The following is a 21851-nucleotide window of genomic DNA, read 5'->3' as shown; positions in this document are numbered from 1 at the left end:
TGACAATACAGACTTGAAAAACAATATGTTATAGGGTTTGCCTAGATATAGGCTACATATATTTTAAATATTTCGAGAATTGTTAATAAAGACTCAATTAAGATTTTAACATTGTGTTATGACCCTATGAAATACATTGCCCTTTAGGTCTTTGAAGCCGTCAGTTTAAAGTGTTTTATGGGTGGATTTGGAGCCACCAGTCAGTAGCTCCAATGTTGCGCACGAACCACTTTGAGCGGAGACAAATGCAAAACGTAATAGCCTATGGGCCTAACACTCCAAATTTTAAATTTTTAAATGAGTCTTTATTAACAATTCTCGAAATAATTAAAATATATGTAGCCTATAGGCAAACCCAAACCATAACATATTGTTTTTCAAGTCTATATTGTCATGAGATCATACTGCTGATTATGTAAAAAAAACAGAATAAAGGCGTAAATATTGCACTAACATGCAATTCATACAAATTAACTTGACAAAAGATTGAGTCATCCAAAGTTAATGTAGCTAGCTACATGCTATGGTAGCCTTCGGCAGTTCTGTTAGCTCAACAGCCTGCTAAACATTCAATCCATCGCCGTCCAAAATATATGCTCCCTCTATGGACGGCACTCTGAACAGCATCGCCGTCCATATGGACGGCTATGACGCCGTCCAAAATATCTGCTCCCTCTATGGACGGCACGAGGGACGTCCCTGCTAATCCATCGCCGTCCAAAATATCTGCTTCCTCTATGGACGGCACTCTGAACAGCATCGCCGTCCATATGGACGGCTATGACGCCGTCCAAAATATATGCTCCCTCTATGGACGGCACTCTGAACAGCATCGCCGTCCGTCCATCCATGCAAAGATCAGCAGCCATCGCCGTCAGTCTATGGACGTCCATATGGACGTCCAAAACGCAAAAAAAGATTTAGCTCCTACGTCCATATGGACGTCCAAAACGCAAAAAAAGATTTAGCTCCTACTGGATAAAGCAGTGGCTCATGTTCCGACGCAATACTTCCCGCTCCCACAGTAACATAATAGCACATTTACATATTAACCAAATCAAGTATACATAGTTTGTGCGATGAAGTTTGACAGAAGCGCACTGTAACTGAAGCTTTGGGCGCAGGCAGCATTAATTAAACATTAAGCATCACCTTCGATGTCAGAGGCCATGTCTTCTTGTAAGATAAACCTATTTTCACACAGCCAACCCATATTCTCATTCCACTTCGTAAAAATATAAAACATACAATAATGTATCTTTTATTTTTGTCATTGTTACGTGGAACATGTGATATTCACAGCATGTATAGGTCCAGGTATAATTGCACGACCCTGTCCCTTGAGTAATGCAGTCCGTATTTTAGAAACAGCTTTGTTTATCAATGATCAAAGAGAATGATTTATACAACACACAAAACAAAAATCACAATATAAATGGTATCAGTGCTTTACGATGCTGTGGGTATGACTCAAACTTGCTCCTGTAGAACTGATGACACAGCAGGGCAGCCAGCATCTGGTTGAAGAGGACGTAGAGAACGACCAGCCACCAGGTGAGAGAAACACCTCCAGACACCAGGCTCAGAGACGCATAGATAAGCAGCTCTGCCAGGTAGTGGGGGCAAGAGACCAGCTCGAACCATCCCCCGCTGGGAACCCGGTGGGCCAGAGTCTCCACTGCACCTGCATGAAGAGGAGATCAAATTATGAAGGAGAAAAAAACTACGGGTACAACATGAGATTTAGCATATTTTGAACTTGATAAGTTGAAAGCTGATGGCTGACCTGAAGCCCCAGTCCGCAGGTGAGCTAGAGTGATCAGGGAGCGGTGCTGGAGCAGGGAGGCCCAGGCGAACAGCAGCACTCCAGCCGCCTGGACCACACCCAGCTGGGTTAACACCGGAGGCACAGGACCTTCTAATGAAACCATACACCCTTCAACGAGCATCACCCAATCACACAGGGTGGTAACTAAAATGTCCTTGAGGTGTTATTTACATCTGTGGTTGGAACTCGCTTAAATGTGATCATACAGGAATGTGATGGAAGATACAGCAGCTACATGACATCCGGAAACAGGTCAACCCTCACCTTTCCCTTCGGTGTTTCGATCCCAGCACAGTACAGTCAGTCCCAGCAGGATGTAGTATCCCAGGCCAAACACATACTGGACCACGTGAATGACACCATCAGAAAACACGCTGACATACAGACACTCCGCCAGTCTTCTGAGGCAGTGAATCCACACCAGCACTTGCACCGCCACGCTGCACACATGTGGAGCTGGAAGAGAGACGGCTTGAAAACCTCCTGCCCTGCATGTTCTAGATGTTTCCCTGCTCCAACGCACCTGATTCAAATGAATGGGTTGTTATCGAGCTCTGGTGGATTCATTCATTTGAGTGGGTCATTCATTTGAATAACCCATTCATTTAAATAACTAGAGACAACACATACCTTGTCAGACTCTAACACGAGACACTACGGAGTAAAGAAAATGTAGCTCGGCTACCTTGGCCGTGAGTCGCCGATGATCCTGCCAGAAAGCTCAGTGTGTCAGTCAACCATGGTGGGTATGGCTCGTCCCACTGGATGGCACGAAGGGATACGACCACAAGCAATCCGTTCCAGAGAACAGACACTGCATAGAAGTGCCAGAACCATCTATTCAAAAGGAACAATGGGGCATCAGCATCTGCTCAACGAGCAGGAATCTGCTTGGAATTTCCCCCCCCCCCCCCCGTCCGGGCAACCGCTATGAAACTATCAAACAGGTTGTCACCTTTTTGGGATGTCAAACACACGCAGCCAGGTGTCGCGTTTACTTTTCTTAGTTTTACCGTATCGGATTAGGTCTTGAAATAAAATGAAAGCTTGAAATTTCTCACATTCATAAGGCAAGTAAAGCGAAATCGTGTGGATTGATACAGCCAAGAAAAATAATATTCCTAATAACAACCATGTAGTTTCAATTACATTGAGCCCTACTGACATCTTTACGACATGAGTCCGTTCTACAGATAGAAACGTCCGAAGGGAAACGGGAACACCTTTGTTTCGTTCCACACTGTTATCCCGTAGTTTACCATAGCTTGTAAAACAAACAAATGCAACATTTTACAAAATACGTGTTATTATTTGAGTAGCCTTAATGTCCTTAATGGAGCGAGAGACACACTGACAACCCTGTGTTGTTGAAGTTGCTTAAGGGTAACGGCAGGCGGCAGCATGATCTGACTGCGAAGACCACACACGTCTGACGGAGTGAATTCAAATCTGCATAATTAGGCCTTCATTTTACATTACGTTGACATTTTCTTCATTGAGCAGACGCTTTTTTCAAAGCGATAGGCCTATATACATTTGGTGCATTTAGAAAGTACAGCAAAAAGAAATCCAAGGATCAGGTGCATTGGCCTAGGTGAAAATAGAGAATGATAGTCCTAACACCAACAAATCAGAATACAATTTAGAGCAGAAGTTCCTAATCGTCGGCCCCAACAGAGAAAGCAACCATTACTTAGATTTTTTTTACGTCAGTAAGGTTTACGAAATGGGTTTAGGGTAATGCAGTCAATGACAGGAAGATGCAGCCAATGCGAGCTCCTTCAAGAACAAATAAGCTACTGTACATGAAATCTATGTCAACCGTTGGCTCCAGTCGTCCACCTGCCTCAAGCCTTCCTCGTGGTATGATTATGTGTTCATTTAATCATATGTTCGATGCTTGATCCAAACAGACTACCGCTGAGCTATAGCCTACATTTCCCCATATTCACCATGGCAACAGTCAATAGGCTATCATAATACACTTCGTTTATTGTGTATGTGTGTGTGTGTTTGCGCGCGTGCCCGCGTATGTGTTCGGTACAGTGATGCTCTTAAGGCATGTTATTCCAGGATGGCTCTTAGAGGAGCAGGGCATCCTGTCTAAGGAAGCACAAATCCCCTACCCCCACCCCCCCACGCCACACACCCCTATTCCACCAACAAACCCCTTCCCGCGACCCAATCCCCTACACCCCCATCCTTCTATAGGGCCCTACCCTTCCTAACCCCACACCCCCACACAAAACAGTAAAATAAGGTTAACGTTCCACTGTAGCCTGTCTGATAGTGGGCTGGAAAGGCCCTCCCTCCAGGAAGTGTTGGGTGGGAGGCAGTTCTAAGAGTCCCAGCAGAAGTGACCAGGACAGGAAACACATGGAGATATGACACCCGGGTCCCCTTGTCCCACATACAACGTTGTCAAATTTACATTTAGCCTATATTTTCGTCATTGAGCAAACACTTGTAAGAACAGATTGTTCTTAGGCACTGTGCAAAGTAACCACATATCAGCCATCAGACAATTAAATTGTCCATCGTCCTAATTTCACACATTGAGCCACTGATGGGTGTACATTTTACTGTCTTCAAATTAGTTTGATGTAGTCACGCACCCATGCTGGTTATGTTGCGTGCGTCGGGTATTGGTCCCTGAAGTCTCCTAGAGATCAATTGAGATTTATTAGATCCAGGGACAACTCCATGACTCGTTTCTAAACAGGAAATGTACCTTGTTTATCTGTCAATATTTGCCCACTCTTATTCTTGATTCAATCATTGTCTTTGAAACAGGTCGATTAAGTTGCGATAAAGTGTCGGGAATATGCTCCTCCCTTCCCTCGCGCTGTTGGGATTCGAGTTTGCAAGCTCAAGCTAGATGGATCCTCCCTCATGAGTTGGCTCCGTCTGGACCGGTGTGCGTAACTGGAGCGCAGATAACTGTCTGCTAAACAAACAGGACATCATCGACTGAAGAAAAACCTAACTACTTTCAATAAGTTCCTTTTTTGTATTGTACTCTGGAAAATAATATAATTAAATGTTCCTGTCCTGTTGTACGTGATAAGTGGATAGGACTACCTTTTCCAAACTTTTTAATTGCGTGTTAATGAGGGGACCGTACAGCCATTCTGTCGGACTATGGCGAAAGCAGTCTTCGTCATTTATCTCGTTGGAACAGTTTTTGGAATCAGCCGAATGACTGGTAAGAATTCATTTATATTTGATGAAAATTATGTCAAACCAAACTTGTTTTTGGCTTTCCAACAGGTGCATCCACGAATTTAAACTGGCCAACAACTAATTACTAGTCTTCTTACAACTGATATAGATATTTAATTAATAACGTAAACTAATTATAAGATAGCCCGAATTAAAACTGAAATCAGTCTCAAAACTGACTTTTTCTTGTACAAAGTAACATTTTCGTCAAACTTCAAGCAAGATTTAAGAAACTTGTAGTCTCTTTAAATACGAAAGAAGTGAATACAGAATGTCTTTCAGCAGGGGTTGCGATTAATAGCCAGGTAGAGGGAACAGGCCCACTTTAGGTCCTCAGATCTGGAATCATCACAGTCCCTCGTGAACCAGCTTGATGGGAAGTATGACACTGTGATGCCCCAATTTGCTATGTTTCAGTGTTAACCAGCAGTGTGTGTCAGGATCAGACTGGGCAGTGTGTGTGTGCAGGGTTAGCGTGAACAGTGTGTGTGGGTTTCAGAGTGCGGTGTGTGTGAGGATCAGAGTTTGCACTTTGTGTGGGTGAGGGTCAGATTGTGTGGTAGGTGTTTTAGGGTCAGAGCAAGTGGTGTGTGTGAGGCGATCAGAGTATGTTGTGCGTATGTGTGTGTGTGTGGGTGTGTGTGTGAGGATCAGAATGTGGCGTGTGAGGGTTAGAGTGTGTGATGTCTGCATGGCCCGGCTGGGCAGGGCCTCGAGCCGTATCCTCTGGAACAGGAAGTCCATCTCAGGCAACGCTGGGCTGACCCGGCCCATCTGCCCTGGCTTCCTGTTTTGTTGCGGCGCCGCCATTTTCTGCCGCTGTGGAAAAAAACCCTGTGATGAAGAGCTGCCCTGCCTGTTCATAATAATGTGTTCATGTAGCGACGTACAGAACAGTCGAGGGGAATTTGAACCTGCAACTGCTTGATCTGCAGTCAAGGGCTCTAACCACTGAGCTGTACCCTCACTGTTAAGCCCTCACTTGGGATGGATCATGAACTATCAGTTTAATACTATGACAAGTCATGATAAAGAGTGTCATACAGTGGCTAACGCATAGCTTAGTACACTGTACCACCAAGTGTAGCCCCTATGAGGAACTGTGGACTGTTGAGATGTTATTGTTAATTTGAAGTTGAGATATAGCATTTATTCATGCACTGCGACTGGTAGCTGAGATGTTGTCATTTTGCACTGTGCCTTATAAACACAGATTGTTCCTTGACTCTGACCACTGAACTACTGTTAGAATTACACACTTCTGATCCGTGATTTTCTGCTGCATTTTCTACACACACTATTAGCATGTCGCTTTGGATAAATGTGTTTGCTGAATAAATAATATGTCAAATGTACTGATCTGTGAGAAGTGTCTGGCTTCTGAGAGCAGGGTGTTTGAGAGGAATCTCTTGACGGAGAGCACGGTCCTCTGCTCTCATCAGTGGAGTGATGTTGATTCACTCTGTCCTGATAAGACCATCCTCTCTCTGATTGGTTGACCTTTGATCTGTCCAGCCTTGGAGCTCAGGTTCATGTCAGAACCCCCAATGCTGAGCCCGCCAGAGAGAGTTCACAGGATCAACACCTCCGACACCCTGGAACTCACCTGCAGGTCAGACTGGGCCTTCCATGGGTCATCCATCCATCCATCCTTGTTGTTGATTGGTTGTGCCTATGATGTTGATTGGTTGTGCCTGTGATGTTGATTGGTTGTGCCTGTGAAGGTGATTGATTGTGCCTGTGATGTTGACTGGTTGTGTGTGTGTTGTTGACTGGTTGTGTGTGTTGTTGACTGGTTGTGTGTGTGTGTTGTTGACTGGTTGTGCAGTGGTCGTCAGGTCCTGGAGTGGAACGTTCCGTACAACATGAGCCGGGCAGGAAGCCACCTCTCTACCGTTGACTGCCGGGGTTCCGGATTGTTCTGCACCAGGCTGCGGATCTCCACGGCAACTGTTAACGAGACCGGGGAGTACCGCTGCTCCTACACCGGCCTGGTACCAGAGGAGGCCAAGACGTCTGCTGCCGTCTACGTCTACGTCCAAGGTAGGGGTCAGGGTTGAGTTGGGTTAGGGTTAGGGGTCAGATTACTGTCCAGGGTTAGTGTCAGGGCTAGGTTAGGGTTCTAGGTCAGGGTCAAGGTCAGGTTGGGTCAAGGATCAGGCTTGGGGTTAGGGGTCAGGGATTAGGATTAGGGGTCAGGGTTAAGGACAGGGTCAGGGTCAGGGGTTAGGTTTGCCTCTCCCATGGATTATACGGGTGCACACTGGCTTTAGTGACCGACTTCTATTTTAGCTACAGTAACAGCGTACACAGAGCAGCAGAGCCTTTACCAGTGGCAGATCCTGCTTTATTTATCCTGCTATATAAATAAATACATTATTCTACCTGTTCCTGAGGTCTCCATGGTGTGTGTGTATGTGTGTGCATGCGTGTGTGTGTGTGCGGTATGTGTGTGTGCTTGCAGACTACAAGGTGCCCTTCCTCCCCTCTGACAAGGAGTACGAGGTGGTGTTCATCCGCGAGGGCGAGCAGGTGGTCATCCCATGCAGGGGCTCCATGGAGGACCTCAACGTCACCCTCCACACTGTAAGACTGGCTCTGACCTGAGGGACCCTGATCCCAACCTGACACTAACCCCTGACCCCTGACCGTGACCTCAACGACACCCTCCACACTGTAAGACTGGCTCTGACCTGAGGGACCCTGATCCCAACCTGACACTAACCCCTGACCCCTGACCGTGACCTCAACGACACCCTCCACACTGTAAGACTGGCTCTGACCTGAGGGACCCTGACCCCAACCTAACACTAACTCTGACCCCTAACCCTGACCCCTGACCTCAACGTCACCCTCCACATTGTAAGGCTCTGACCTGAGGGACGGTGACCCCTGACCCTTGACAGACCGACAACAAAGACAGATCCATTGTTTTCTTTGTCTCTGGAAAGCGCAGGGGTCACATCAGACTACAACATCAAAAGTCCTGCTTCCTGTCTGCCCACCCCCCACCCTCTGATGTTGTGACCTTTGACCTCCTGAAGATCATATAGTCCCTTAGCAGCTCATCACAGATCTGGAAAAAAAACCCACGTCTGTTTCCTTTGTAGTCACAAGGTGTCAACCCCCTCTAAAACAACACAGCACGCCACATTTCCAGGGAACAGTCAGGGGCGTGACCTTGTGTGGAAAAAAAAATCGACTGACAACCACGTTTGCGCGAGGTGGCGCGGCCATTTCTAATATGTCCATCTTTGTTTCTGGTTTGTGCTCTTTGTCAGAAGTACCCTAAGAAGGAGCTGTCTCCCAATGGGAAGGACTGCCTGTGGGACAGCAGGACGGGCTTCACCGTGCCCAGTCACCTGATCAGCTACGCGGGGGTGGTGTTCTGCCAGACCCACATCCACAACGACACCTTCAAGTCCCCTCTCTACATCGTGGCCGTGGTCGGTAAGGAGGGGGCCGTTCACCTGTGTGTTGTTCACCTGTGTGGCATTCACCTGTGTGTTATTCACCTGTGTGTTATTCACCTGCCTGCTTACTTGTTTATCTGCCATCGTGTGCGAATAAGGGTGCGGGCGGATGTGCGTGATGGGTGTGTGAGTGTGTTGGGGGGTGGGGAGGTGTTATGGTGTGTGTGTTGTGGGGTTGCGTGTGTGTGTAGGTGGGGGGGGTGTATATGTGTGTTGTATGTGTGGTAAATGTGTGTGTGTGTGTGTGAGAGAGAGAGCAAGGCTGTACTCTCAGGAGAACAATAGGCAGCGAGAGCAGCTCACTGCCGTGCACCCCTCCCACTTCCTGTTCCACAGGATACAAGATCTACGACCTCACCCTGACCCCGGCGCACGAGAGGCTGTCCGCAGGCGAGCGCCTGCTGCTCAACTGCACCGCCCGCACCGAGCTCAACGTGGGCATCGACTTCAAGTGGTCCCACTCCCAGATCCAGGTGAGGCAGGGGAGGAGCTAGGTGAGGTATATGAGACAGGTGAGGCAGAGGGAGCTAAGTGAGGTAGAAGTGAGCTAGTTGAGCAACAGGTGAGTTTGGTTAAGTCAAACCTCCTGTACCAGTCCTGGTATGATATACCCATGTGTCCTGGTTCTGAGGCCTGCGTTTGTCCCCCTCTGCAGGCCTGGAGAAATGGCTCGGTGCCGTACTACACTCTGTCCCATAAAAAGAAGCTGTGGAACTCTCTGGAACTGTCCAACACGCTGGTGGTGGAGAACGTGACAGTCAACCAGAGTGGAACCTACAACTGCACAGCCTCCAGCGGTCAAATGGTGCTGACCAGCTCAGCAACCGTGGTGGTCTATGGTAGAGTATCCTACATCTATAGCAGTCTGTGGTTAAAGACTAAGCCTATGGTTGGGATCCCAGAACCCAACACAGGGTCAAAACAGGTCTCGCTTCTGGGCTTCACCAGATGGTGATGTTATTGTTGTTGTCGTCTGTAGAAAAGCCTTTCATAGAGATGGAGAAGCAGTGGGTGAAGGTCCTGGAGGTGAATGTTGGAGAACAAACTGCCAGGATCCCCGTCAAGTACTTGGCCTACCCCGAGCCCAACGTCCGCTGGTACGGAGATCACGTTATCCGTGTATGATAACAATAACGTATAACAATAACTTGACAATAATATTGGGATGCTAACATGTCATTAGTGTCATAATGTAACATGATCATTTAGCGACGTTCAGATGAGGGGGGGATTCGAACCTGCGACCTCTTGATCTGCAGTCAAAGGCAATGCCCCCTAAAACACACCGATCCCCGACCCAAGTGCGAGACGTCGCCGCCGCCGCCTCGCTGCCCGCATGCATCACTGCTCCACCCCTCCTTCTGTGTGCAGGTTCAAGAACGGCCAGGCGATACGCAGGGACGAGTACCGGATGAAGCCGGCCAGGGACGGCCTCACCATCTACCAGGTGGTGGAGCAGGATGCCGGGAACTACACGGTGGTGCTGACCAACAAGATCACCAGGGAGGAGAGCAGACGCTCCTTCCAGCTGCTGGTCTATGGTGGGTGCAAGGGGGCTGTGTGTGTGTGTGTGGGGGGGGGGGGGTGATTCTGAGTGTGTGGGGGAGGTGCTGTGTGTGTGGTGGGGGACGACGTGTGCGCGCGTGTGGTGCTGTGTATATCGGGGCGCTGTGTGAGTGTGCGCGTGTAGACGCGAGTGTGTTTAATAACAACCGTCACCCCCGACGACACGTATCCTGCAGTGCCCCCCCACATTCTGGAGAAGGACGTTGCCGTGGATACAGACGTGTACATGTATGGCAGCAGCCCCACGCTCCGGTGCACGGCCAGGGGAATCCCCACGCCAGCCGCCATCCTGTGGCAGTGGATGCCCAAGGAGGACTGCCCCAGCGCCTTCCAGTAAGCTGTGTGTGTGTGTGTGTGTCATCGTGTGTGGTACTATGAGAGTATGTGTCATTGTGGGTCTGCCAACGTGAAAGTATGTTTGTGGCATCGAGTGTGTGTGGTACCGTGATTGAGAGTGTGTGTGTGTCATTAAGTGTGTGTGGTATCGTGAGAGAGCGTATGTATGTGTGTGAGAGCTAGACACTCAGTGTCAGCAGATACATAGGACACCAGTGGGAGTAACTGGTCAAAGCTTCTGATTGGATGACAGTGTCAGGTGTGCAGTGATTGGGTGTTGACAGCAGTTGTCAGGGCAGACTCTCAGAAGGACCTTATCTCCCGCCTGTACATCTCAGCACTTCCTGTCTGCTTCCTGTTGTTCCCACAAACCTCTCTGTCTAAAGGACTCTTTCCTCTGGCTGGCTTCCTCTCTTCCTCCAAACCACGCAGTCACTCAACTCTGCTTTTGATTTCCCCCTTGACACACATATATACATATACATCCCAAACAATGCGCACATATACTGTAAGTTCTTATACACTCTATCTTCTTCTCCATATCTGTGTGTCTCTTTCAGCAGTGTCTCTGGGCTCATTGTTTGAGTCAGGGTCATGTGTCCATTGTAGTCCTGTGTTTGTTGGCCTTCCCACCCAGACCAGTTGGTAAACAGACGGTGTAACCTCGCCTAAAATAACTCCCCACGGAGAACAGACACAGGTATATAGTCTTATTATAAACAGCAGTGATGTTTGTGCTGGCAGGTCAGGTGGTGTGATCTCTGAGCTCTCATTGGCTGAGTGTACCAACTGGAGGGACATCAGCAACAGCACCAGGCAGAACCTCGGCCATGACATCACTTCAGACTTTGACCAATCACACAAGGTAATCATTTCCAACTCCGACCAATCTCAGATGGTAATCACAGGCCACAGGTTAAAATCCTGCCTTCTAAATCAGTTTGGATAAGAGCATCTGCTGAACAAACATATTATTATTCTTACTGTTATCCAGTGCTTAGTGGTCAGTTGACATGTTTGTTGAGGCTGCTGGGGTAAGGACACATCCTGTTGACCTGCAGGCTGTGAGCTCTCTGAAGATACGCCGGGCTGAGGAGAACGCCCTCTACCGCTGCGTCGCCAGCAACAAGCTGGGAAAGGACCAGCGCAACATCTTCTTCCATGTGACACGTGAGTGCCTGGTCCCCTCTGGGGTCTGGAGTCTGGGGTCTGGGGTCTGGTGTCTGGTGTCTGGTGTCTGGGGTCTGGTGTCTGGTGTCTGGGGTCTGGGGTCTGGTGTCTGGAGTCTGGTGTCTGGGGTCTGGGGTCTGGGGTCTGGGGTCTGGTGTCTGGTGTCTGGTGTCTGGTGTCTGGTGTCTGGTGTCTGGGGTCTGGGGTCTGGGGTCTGGTCTGGTGTCTGGGGTCTGGTGTCTGGGGTCTGGGGTCTGGGGTCTGGGGTCTGGTGTCTGGGGTCTTGGGTCTTGGGTCTGGAGTCTGGTGTCTGGAGTCTGGAGTCTGGGGTCTGGTGTCTGGTGTCTGGTGTCTGCATGCTTTAACTGGCTGTTGTGTCTGTCCCAATGAGCACATCGGTTATGTTTGTGTGTGTATCTGTGTGTGTGTATCTGTGTGTGTGTGTGCAGGTGGTCTGGAGCTGAGTGTGTCCCCGTCCCCGGAGCCCATCGAGCAGGACCAGGTGGTGCTGAGGTGCAAGGCGGACCCCCTGCTCTACAGGAACCTGGCTTGGTTCCGCCTGGCCAACGTCTCCGAGACGGAGCCGCATCTAGCCGTGCAGCCCTGCCGCACCCTGGCCCTGCCCGCCCGACCCCTGCCCGCCCGACCCCTGCCCCAGGCTCTGCCCCAGGCCTTGCTCGCGGGCCTGGGTGACACCAACGTGTCCCTGGAGCTGCCCCTGGCCAACGTGTCGCGCCGGGACGAAGGCCTGTACGTCTGCCAGCTGGAGAGCATCAAGACCGGGGAGAAGACCTGCCTCCTCAGGCACCTCACGCTGAAAGGTCTACGTCATGCCAGACCGAGAGTTAGTCCAGGGTTTGGGTTAGTCTGGGGGTGAGGGTTAGTCCAGGGTTAGTCCAGGGTTAGACCAGAGTTAGGGTTAGTCCAGGGTTAGGGTTAGTCCAGGGTTAGACCAGGGCTAGTCCAGGGTTAGTCTAGGGTTAGGGTTAATCCAAGGTTAGTCCAGGGTTAGTCCAGGGTTAGGGTTGGTCCAGGTTTAGGGTTAGTCCAGGGTTAGTCCAGGGTTAGGGTTAATCCGGGGTGTGACTCCTCTTCTGTGTGTCTCAGCTCTGGAGGTGTCCAGGATCCTGACCAACCTGACGGAGCAGAGGGTGAACGTGAGCGCCACGACAACGCTGGAGTGTCAGGTGACAGGAACTCCCACCCCCACGGTGGTGTGGAGCAAGGACAACCACAGCCTGGTGGAGGGCTCAGGTGAGGCCTAGCCCCCAGACCTAGCCCCTAGCCCCCAGACCTAGCCCCTAACCCCCAGACCCAGCCCCTATCCCCCAGCCACTAGCCTCCAGCCCCAGATCCAGCTTCTAGCCCTGGCCACGAGCTCCTAGCCCCTGTCCTAGCCCCAAACCTAACCGGCCCTAACCAGTTGTGAGTGTGTTGACACGGTGGTCCATGTGGATGCAGGCGTGGTGCTGGGCCGTCTGAACCGGACCCTGACCATCCAGCGAGTGAAGAGGGAGGATGGAGGCCTGTACACCTGCACTGCCTGCAACAGCCAGGGCTGCGACACCGCCCAGGCATACCTACTCACACAAGGTCTGCACCTCCCTATCACCCACACACCTTCTCACACCAGGCCAGTCCCTCCATAACCCACTCAGACCCTCACCCTCACACCAGGCCAGTCCCTCCATAACCCACTCAGACCCTCACCCTCACACACCATACCAGTCCCTCCATAACCCACTCAGACCCTCACCCTCACACCAGTCCCCCAATAACCCACTCAGACCCTCACCCTCACACCAGTCCCCCAATAACCCACTCAGACCCTTACCCTCACACCAGTCCCCCAATAACCCACTCAGACCCTCACCCTCACACCAGTCCCCCAATAACCCACTCAGACCCTTACCCTCACACCAGTCCCCCAATAACCCACTCAGACCCTTACCCTCACACCAGGCCAGTCCCTCAATAACCCTCGCATACCTGGTCCCACAGGGTCAGGAACAAGGTCAGTTTAACCTTCCAACATATATATATCCAGTAGATATCATTTTTTACTAGTGGCAGGGTATTCACAATAGGAAATGATGTGCCCAAAGACTTTGCGGTCGGTAGTGATAATAGAAATAGTCGCAATAGTGTTGTTTTAATGAGAGTGCCGACCAAACTACAAGTGTGGAGACATCCCACAGAGTACACCGTGTACAGTCTTGGCCCTACAGCCTGTTCTGTTTCAAATCTATTTATAGGTGCTCCCTCTCATCCTCTTGTTTCATATCAAAGTTGGAGTTCCAGAATAACCATGTTGCTGTGGGACAGGAAGTTGTTAGCTACTTCCTCCCGAGAACCTCTAAATATCTGAACACAATGAATTTTGGAGGACAAAGGGAGAGGCCAGCCCCAGTACCGACCTCAGCCTCAACCCCTAGCCTTGGACCCAGCTCCAGCACCAGCCACATGCCCAGTCCCAGCCCCAGTCCCAGCCCCGGCCCCAGCCCCAGCCCCAGCCCGGCCCCTGGAAGGCAGTCCGGCAGACAGGCCTACGTGCCTCTCCCTCAATCCCTGTGTCACTCTGGCGCCAGCACACTAACGAGCAGCCCACTTCGAGCCCTAACGAGGTCCTCCCACACACAGGCACTGTCTACACCAGGAGGGAGAGATGGAGGGAGAGGGGAGAGATGGAGGGTTAGAGGGACAGAGGGAGAGAGAGATGGAGGGAGGGAAGGTTGGAGGAACAGATGGAGGGAGGGAGGGAGGGAGAGATGGAGGGAGAGATGGAGGGAGGGAGGGAGGGAGAGATGGAGGGAGAGGGCAGAGATGGAGGGTTGGAGGGACAGAGGGAGGGAGAGATGGAGGGAGGGAGAGAGAGAAAGAGAGAAGGAGGGAGGGATGGAGGGAGAGATGGAGCGAGGGAGAGAGGAAGGGCGAGCTGGTCAGGGAGGTATGAGAGAGAGAGATGGAGGGAAGGTGGAGACAGGTAGAGGGAGAGAGACAAGCAGGGAGACAATGAGTAGCAGGGTCTTGTTGACCGGACAGGGTTTCTCCCAGTTGGCTCTGGCAGTGGTCCTGTAACAACCCTCAACTGCTGTTATGTCCACATGAGCTCAGTCTGATCTCTAGCTCTGGTGCTGCAAGTTTCAGTTTAAGAAGTTTAGGAAAACACACACTGTTTCCCACACATACACAGCCCTAGAGAACACAATTCTATAACACAATAGTGTATATATCTTATTATGAATGTTTTGAATTGCGCTGACAAAGAGGTAACATTCTTTTTGTATGAGTCAGTCTGAGTTGCGGTGATAACAGGAGATGATTCATACAAGTCAGGCTTCATTGTGAGTTGTGCTGGTTACAGGAGCTGATGAGAAGACCAACGTGGAGCTGATTGTTCCTATCGGTTCTGTGGTCATCGCCATGTTCTTCTGGCTGCTCATCGTGTTTGTCATCCGCAGCAGAAAAAGGGTGAGAACACACACACGCACGTACACACACACACACATACACATATGCACACGCACGCATACACAAGTTAAAACACAAACATGCACATGCACCGCCCACAGCACCCCAATCACCTGCACATGCACACCCACACACACACTCCCCCCCCCCCCCCCCTACCACACACACCCACACACACACACACACATACATAGAGGGTCTGAGTGATCAGAACTGACTGGTCTGGCCCACTGCCTCGTTGTCTTTGTGTTCAGCAACAACAGAGGCTCATTCTGCTCTGGCAGATCACGTAGGCTCTCTGGCCTAGCCTGGCCTCTTTAGGGGCCCCGACTCACTAAGACCATATCCTGGTTTCTTAAAGGGCCACTAGTCTCTATTTCTCTTTCTCTCGTGTTTCATGTCTCTCTTCCTATCTACTTCTCTCTGTCTCTCTCTCTCTCCCTCTCTCTCTATCCCCCCCCCCCAGCCCAGTGGTGGAGACCTGAAGACTGGGTACCTGTCTATCATCCTGGACTCAGAGGACATGCCCACGGATGAGAACTGTGAAAGGCTGACGTACGACGCCAGCAAGTGGGAATTCCCCCGGGACAGACTCAAGCTGGGTGAGACAGGGATAGGTGACAGAGGCCCGCCTAGAAAGCTCATTGGTTCAATCCCCCAGCACTGACAGACAGGAGGGCGTATTGCAGCGCTGAGCCGCTCATTCAAATTCGCAACCGATGATTTGATTGGGCGGTTGTCAGCGGCTATCTCACAGCCGAAGCAGGGGTGACGAACACGGGCCGTGCTGTTTTTAGCTGGACGCCCTTGTTGCATCATTGGAAGGTGTTAGGTCGGTCAGGTTGTGATCCCGTCTGTGTGCGGGTGCTCTGCTGTTGTGCAGGAGATCCTCTGGGGCGAGGGGCGTTCGGACAGGTGGTGGAAGCTGCCGCCTTCGGCATCGAGAAGAACGCCACCTGCACCACCGTGGCTGTCAAGATGCTGAAAGGTGAGTGTACACACACACCCACACACACAAACACAAACACACATATACAAACACACATACCTGCAGTCCAGATGCTGAAAGGTGGGTGTACACACACACTCACACACACACACACCCACTCACACACCTCTACTGATGTCTATGTGGTCTGCAGAGGGAGCCACTTCTAGTGAGTACCGAGCGCTGATGTCAGAGCTGAAGATTCTCATCCACATCGGACATCACCTGAACGTGGTTAACCTGCTGGGGGCCTGCACCAAGCCTGGGGGTGAGGACACACACACACATACACACAAACACACACACACACACACACAAACACTAACCTTGTTTCTCCTCCTCTCCCCTCCTCCTCCTCCTCTCCAGGTCCTCTGATGGTGATAGTGGAGTACTGTAAAAACGGGAACCTCTCCAGTTATCTGAAGAGCAAGAGGGGGGAGTACAGCCCATACAAGGTACGGCAGCTGACCTCAGAACGGCCTCAACCACAACCTCGCCTCAACCACAACCTCACCACAACCACATCACAACCTCACCACAACCACATCACAACCTCACCACAACCACATTGCAATCTCACCACAACCCGACCGCGCCACAACCTCATCCCAACCTCGACCAACGACCTCCCCGTCACCCCTGTATCTCCCTTGGACAGAGGAGGAGGCTGTGTACTGACCAGCAGTGGCTCAGAGTAGAGGGGGCCCTGGCGGAAGGGGGCCTGGCTGAGGGGTACCTGGCCGAGGGGGACCTGGGTCTGGGGACCAGCGCCCAGCTGGACATCTGCACGGGGACCGCGGTGGGCTCCAAGGGGGGGACCAAGGGGACCAGGCCCCCCCAGGACGAAGGTACGGACACCTCAGAACCGATTACTGTATCATGTGACCTTGGGTGATAGTGTTACCTGTGTATTCACTGTGTCATGTGTCATGCGATCCCAGAGAGCTCTGACTATGACCACCTGACCATGGAGGATCTGATCAGCTACAGCTTCCAGGTGGCCAAGGGCATGGACTTCCTGTCCTCACGCAAGGTTTGACCCCTGACCCCTGATCTGTGGGGCTGTGTGTGTTTCTTTGAATGTGTGTCTGGGTGTTTCTGTCTGGGTCTGTGTGTTTGTGTGTGTGAAGTGATCATCAAATTGTTCATATATTATCATTGTATTGAGTCTGACCATATCATCAAGCCATACATTATCATCGAGTCTGTATTTGAGTCTGACCTTTGAGTGTGTTTGTGTGTGTGTGTGTGCGTGTTCACAGTGTATTCACCGGGACTTGGCTGCCAGGAACATCCTGCTGTCAGAGAGCAACGTGGTAAAGATCTGTGACTTCGGCCTGGCCAGGGACGTCTACAAAGACCCCGACTACGTCCGCAAGGGAGATGTAGGTGTCACACACAGCCTCAATACAAAGCATCTGAACACAGCTGCCTTTAAACCCAGTGCTCCCTGACAGTGGGTGTGCTCTGTGTGTGTCCCTTCCCCCGACAGGCACGCCTCCCTCTGAAGTGGATGGCTCCAGAGACCATCTTCGACCGGGTCTACACCACACAGAGCGACGTGTGGTCTTTTGGAGTGCTGCTCTGGGAGATCTTCTCTCTGGGTAATGCTTCAGCGTCCCTCTAGATGTTGACTTTTGTTTCTTCTGCTCTGCGCTGTGGAATATTGGTGTTAGTGGAGGTGTGTGCTGGTCTCTTCCTGGGTGAGATTCGAGGAGGGTAGTGACTGTGCTGGTCTCTTCCTGGGTTAGTGGAGGAGTGTTTTGACTGTGCTGGTCTCTTCCTGGGTTAGTGGAGGAGTGTTTTGACTGTGTTGGTCTCTTCCTGGGTGAGTGGAGGAGTGTTGTGACTGTGCTGGTCTCTTCCTGGGTTAGGGGCGTCTCCGTACCCGGGCGTGGGCATAGACGAGGCATTCTGCCGCCGACTGAGAGAGGGCACCAGGATGAGGGCGCCCGACTACGCCACCGCTGAGATGTGAGTGCACACCATGCACCCTAACTACTGTGTACTACCCTTACCAGTTCACTACTGTAGTGTGCACTACCCTAGTCACTGTAATGTGTACCACCCAAACTAGTCCACTGCAGTAGTGTGTATTACCATAGCTACAGTAGTGTGCACTACCCCAACTACTGCACTACTGTAGTGTATTCTACCCTAGCGTCTGTAGTGTGTACTACACAAACTAGTGCACCACTGTAATATGTACTACCTCAGCTAATCTAGTGTGTACTACTCTAGCTAGTCCACTACTGTTGTAATGGGCTGGGCATGAACTACAGGTGACCCCTGACCCCTGTGTTGTTGTGTCAGATACCAGACCATGCTGAGCTGCTGGCTGGACCGTCCCTCTGACAGACCCACCTTCTCTGAGCTGGTGCAACACCTGGGGCTCCTGCTCCAGGCCAGCGCTCTACAGGTGACCCCAGTGTGTGTGTGTGTGTGTGTGTGTGTGTGTTTGTGTGTGTGTGTGACCCGGAGTGTGTGTTTGAGACTAGGATAGGACCCCAGTGTGTTTGTGTGTGTGTGTGACCCAGAGTGTGTGTTTGAGACTAGGATAGGACCCCAGTGTGTGTGTCTGTATATTCATGTGTGTGTGTATGTAGGTGTGTATACATGCATATGTATATTCTTGTGTGTGTGTGTGTGTGTATGTGTGTGTGTCCAGGGGGGGAAGGACTACATCCCTTTGACAGACGGAGAACTGCAGGGATCTCTGACCTCTGACCCCAGTCGTCGGTACGTCAAATCCCTCAGAGACGCGACCCTCGACCCCCAGGTCCACTACGACAACGCCCCGCCCCTCGGGTTGGTGCCCCCAGACTCTCACAAACCCTCAGGGTGTCATCTCTCTCTGACCCTCATCCCTTACTGTTTAACCCTCAGCCCTTACTGTGTAACCCCCAGCCCTTACTGTGTAACCCTCAGCCCTTACTGTGTAACCCTCAGCCCTTACTGTGTAACCCTCAGTCCTTACTGTGTAACCCTCAGCCCTCACTGTGTAACTCTCAGCCCTCACTGTGTAACCCTCAGCCCTTACTGTGTAACCCTCAGCCCTTACTGTGTAACCCTCATCCCTTACTGTGAAAACCTCACCCTCTGACAATCTCTTGCAATCTCTCATAATCACTAACGATCTCTTACAATTTGTAAAATCTCTTATTATCAAGTGTCCCGCCCCTTAATCCTCCCTGTAGGCTCTCCCAACAAAGTGACAGGTGCAGTCGCCCTCTCAGTGTGAAGATCTTTGAGGACATTCCTGTCAGTCATGGGGTTGTCATGGTAAGTGTCTCCAAGATCAAGAACCATGTCCCTCCTCTTTTCATATTAGCTACCAACTGATGTTTTGTGTCCTGCAGGAGGGCCTGACTGACAGCGGAGTGGGCCTATCACAGGACGAGATGAAGGTTCTGGGTCATCAGCCCCAACGGACCCTCAGGTGAGAGCAGAGCTGAGATACCTGTCGGTCTAATTGATGTAATTTCCTGTTTTAAACAATACTTCCTGGTTTCTCAGCCAACTGCTGCGCTGCAAGAGTAAGGAGTCACTGGAGTCCGAATCGTCCAATCAGACGAGCGGGTACCAGTCAGGCTACCACTCAGACGACGCCGACGCCCCCATATATGCTAATGAGGAGATGATTCTAAAGCATCACATGCAGAAGAAGCCGACGCCCACCAAGACCAAGTTCACTGTTGAAGTCCGCTACAGCACCCCTCCTGTCTAGCGACCGCGCCACCACCACCAGTACCCTTAGTATACTCCCACACCTGCACACAATTCACACAGACACACAACACCTGCACACACACTCACACAGACATACACACACACACCGACTCACACAGATGCACACACAAATCACACTTACATACACATACAACATAAACACACATACACATCTGCATACACACTCACACACACACTCACTCACACACACTCACACACACACACACACGCACAAACACACACACACACACTTGCACACAGTCCTCTTATTAAACAGGGTTTATAAACCCTGAGCCCTCCTCTCTAGTTAGCAGCAGCTACAGCACATGGTGCCTTATTCACTGTATGGTGGGAATGATGAACTTTTCCTTGGAGATACATGTAATATATTCAGTAGGAGAACTAGGGTTGGGTGGGATAATTCTACTGTGAGAGCTTTGAGAGGCTAGGAGGCTGAGAGGCTAGGAGGCTGAGAGGCTAGGAGGCTGGGGGGCTTAGAGGCTAGGAGGCTGAGAGGCTAGGAGGCTGAGAGGCTAGGAGGCTGGGGGGCTGAGAGGCTGGGGGGCTGAGAGGCTAGGAGGCTGAGAGGCTATGAGGCTGGGGGGCTGAGAGGCTAGGAGGCTGAGAGGCTAGGAGGCTAGGTGGCTAGGAGGCTGGGGGGTTGAGAGGCTAGAAGGCTGGGGGGCTGTGAGGCTAAGAGGCTGAGAGGCTATGAGGCTAGGAGGCTGGGGGGCTGGGAAGCTAGGAAGCTGAGAGGCTAGGAAGCTGGGGGACTGAGAGGCTATTAGGATGGGGGGCTGAGAATGTGTATAAAACTCACCTGTTTACACAGACAGGGTTAGGGGGTTTGGGGGTCTGGGAGCCGAGTCTTGTGGACACACCTACTTCCTATGAGGCCGTCCCTCCACTTCCTCCAGCACAGGAAATAGCAACTGGGATTTAGGACAATTGAATGAGCAAATGTTTTCTTTGTGTTTTTCTATTTTCTGTCAATTGTGTTGTAGTGAAATAGGTCTATGTCTGAGACCAGGGAAAACATTTCAAATTAGGAAGAATTATGTTTTTCCAGCAGTCACACAACAAAACGCTCACACAACCCAACCTTCAACAAATCCAACCCTCACATAACAAGAAACCAGACAGAGACTGCAGAGAGTTAGAGAAGGGAGAGACCAGATAGACCAGAGAGAGACCAGAGAGAAACCAGAGAGATATACCTGAGAGACCAGAGAGACACCAGAGAGAAAAGAGAGAGCAGAGAGAGATCCAAGACAGATCAACAACATGCCAGAGATACCAGAGCCAGACTAGAGAGTTATCAAAGAGACCAAAGAGAGACCAGAGAGAAACCAGAGAGAGACTAGAGAGAGACCAGAGAGAGACCAGATAGAGAGATTTGTCTGCTCCTGGGCAGAGATGGACAGAAAAACGTACTTCCTGAGGACGTCACTCCACTTCCTCCAGGACAGGAAATAGCAACTGGGATTTAAGACAATTGAATGTGTGAAGGTTTTCTTTATTTTTTCTGTCTCTTTTCTGTCAATTGTGTTTTATTGAAAGGAGTTTATGTCAGAGACCAGATTGGGGGGAAAATGAGTTAGAGAGAAGATAAACTTTGCAGTTTGTTCTTGCCTCTATGTATAGTTTATTACAAACACATTGCTTGTTATAATAACTAAACTTGTTTTTGCGTTAATAACTTACCACACTTTATGATGAGCCTGTTAAACAGTATACTAAACCTCTAATACATTCTGTTGGTTTTATAAAATGAACACAGTTTTTGCTCCATGGCAGTCTGTACATGTCTCCTTCCATCTTCTCTATTTCCATCAGACCATGAGCAGACAAAACAGAACCATGGTGTGTGTCTGTGTCTGTCTGTGTCTGTGTGTGTGTGTCTGTGTGTGTGTGTGTGTGTGTGTACCTTGGTACCACGTTATTAGAGACCCGCAATAACTGAATAGTGAATTGTGTCCCAGAGCACAATTTTCAGAAATGTTTTGTGCGACAGAGAACAAAAACACGAAGTGGTTTTGTGGAGCATGATTAACCCTGATATGAGAGG

General features: G+C 50.5%; 2 protein-coding genes across 6 annotated transcripts; one reads left to right on the top strand and one right to left on the bottom strand.

The window, feature by feature from the left end:
* Positions 1 to 1240: 1240 nt before the first annotated feature.
* Positions 1241 to 3028, bottom strand: srd5a3 (steroid 5 alpha-reductase 3). 4 transcript variants are annotated; one of them, XM_047036994.1, is made up of 5 exons: positions 2784 to 3028; positions 2514 to 2665; positions 2093 to 2284; positions 1787 to 1936; positions 1241 to 1684 (listed from the first exon to the last, which is right to left on the bottom strand). In XM_047036994.1, the coding sequence occupies exons 1-5, from the start codon at positions 2993 to 2995 to the stop codon at positions 1425 to 1427; spliced, it is 966 nt and encodes a 321-aa protein (XP_046892950.1). In that variant the 5' UTR covers positions 2996 to 3028; the 3' UTR covers positions 1241 to 1424. The 4 variants fall into 4 exon arrangements, with proteins under 4 accessions (XP_046892950.1, XP_046892951.1, XP_046892952.1 ...); XM_047036995.1 differs by having other exon boundaries at positions 1787 to 1918; XM_047036996.1 differs by having other exon boundaries at positions 1787 to 1889.
* Positions 3029 to 4681: 1653 nt separating this feature from the next.
* Positions 4682 to 19864, top strand: kdr (kinase insert domain receptor (a type III receptor tyrosine kinase)). 2 transcript variants are annotated; one of them, XM_047037123.1, is made up of 30 exons: positions 4682 to 5033; positions 6566 to 6662; positions 6879 to 7093; positions 7515 to 7636; positions 8335 to 8500; positions 8860 to 8996; positions 9179 to 9362; positions 9503 to 9620; positions 9895 to 10064; positions 10266 to 10422; positions 11170 to 11290; positions 11487 to 11595; positions 12045 to 12416; positions 12703 to 12849; positions 13057 to 13188; positions 14960 to 15066; positions 15533 to 15668; positions 15950 to 16054; positions 16209 to 16322; positions 16421 to 16509; positions 16713 to 16902; positions 16996 to 17087; positions 17317 to 17439; positions 17547 to 17658; positions 17929 to 18028; positions 18368 to 18473; positions 18723 to 18862; positions 19252 to 19336; positions 19414 to 19493; positions 19571 to 19864. In XM_047037123.1, exons 1-30 carry the CDS (start codon positions 4970 to 4972, stop codon positions 19779 to 19781), a joined length of 4101 nt encoding a protein of 1366 aa, XP_046893079.1. In that variant the 5' UTR covers positions 4682 to 4969; the 3' UTR covers positions 19782 to 19864. The 2 variants fall into 2 exon arrangements, with proteins under 2 accessions (XP_046893079.1, XP_046893078.1); XM_047037122.1 differs by having other exon boundaries at positions 8332 to 8500.
* Positions 19865 to 21851: the final 1987 nt, after the last annotated feature.

The sequence above is a fragment of the Hypomesus transpacificus genome, chromosome 16, assembly GCF_021917145.1.
Source record: "Hypomesus transpacificus isolate Combined female chromosome 16, fHypTra1, whole genome shotgun sequence".
Lineage (NCBI taxonomy): Eukaryota > Metazoa > Chordata > Actinopteri > Osmeriformes > Osmeridae > Hypomesus > Hypomesus transpacificus.
The sequence above is the reverse complement of the archived record's forward strand: the minus strand, read 5'-3'. Positions and strand labels throughout refer to the sequence as shown.

Excerpts from the sequence above, each read along its gene's own strand:
- srd5a3 (XM_047036994.1), bottom strand. The coding sequence starts at position 2,995 with ATGTCAGTAGGGCTCAATGTAATTGAAACTACATGGTTGTTATTAGGA. Across the intron at positions 1,937-2,092 it reads TCGAAACACCGAAGGGAAAG|GGTGTATGGTTTCATTAGAA; the intron begins GTGAGGGTTGAC and ends TGCTCGTTGAAG. Across the intron at positions 1,685-1,786 it reads CCTGCGGACTGGGGCTTCAG|GTGCAGTGGAGACTCTGGCC; the intron begins GTCAGCCATCAG and ends CTCTTCATGCAG.
- kdr (XM_047037122.1), top strand. The coding sequence starts at position 4,970 with ATGGCGAAAGCAGTCTTCGTCATTTATCTCGTTGGAACAGTTTTTGGA. Across the intron at positions 9,621-9,894 it reads CCCGAGCCCAACGTCCGCTG|GTTCAAGAACGGCCAGGCGA; the intron begins GTACGGAGATCA and ends TTCTGTGTGCAG. Across the intron at positions 11,291-11,486 it reads ACTTTGACCAATCACACAAG|GCTGTGAGCTCTCTGAAGAT; the intron begins GTAATCATTTCC and ends GTTGACCTGCAG.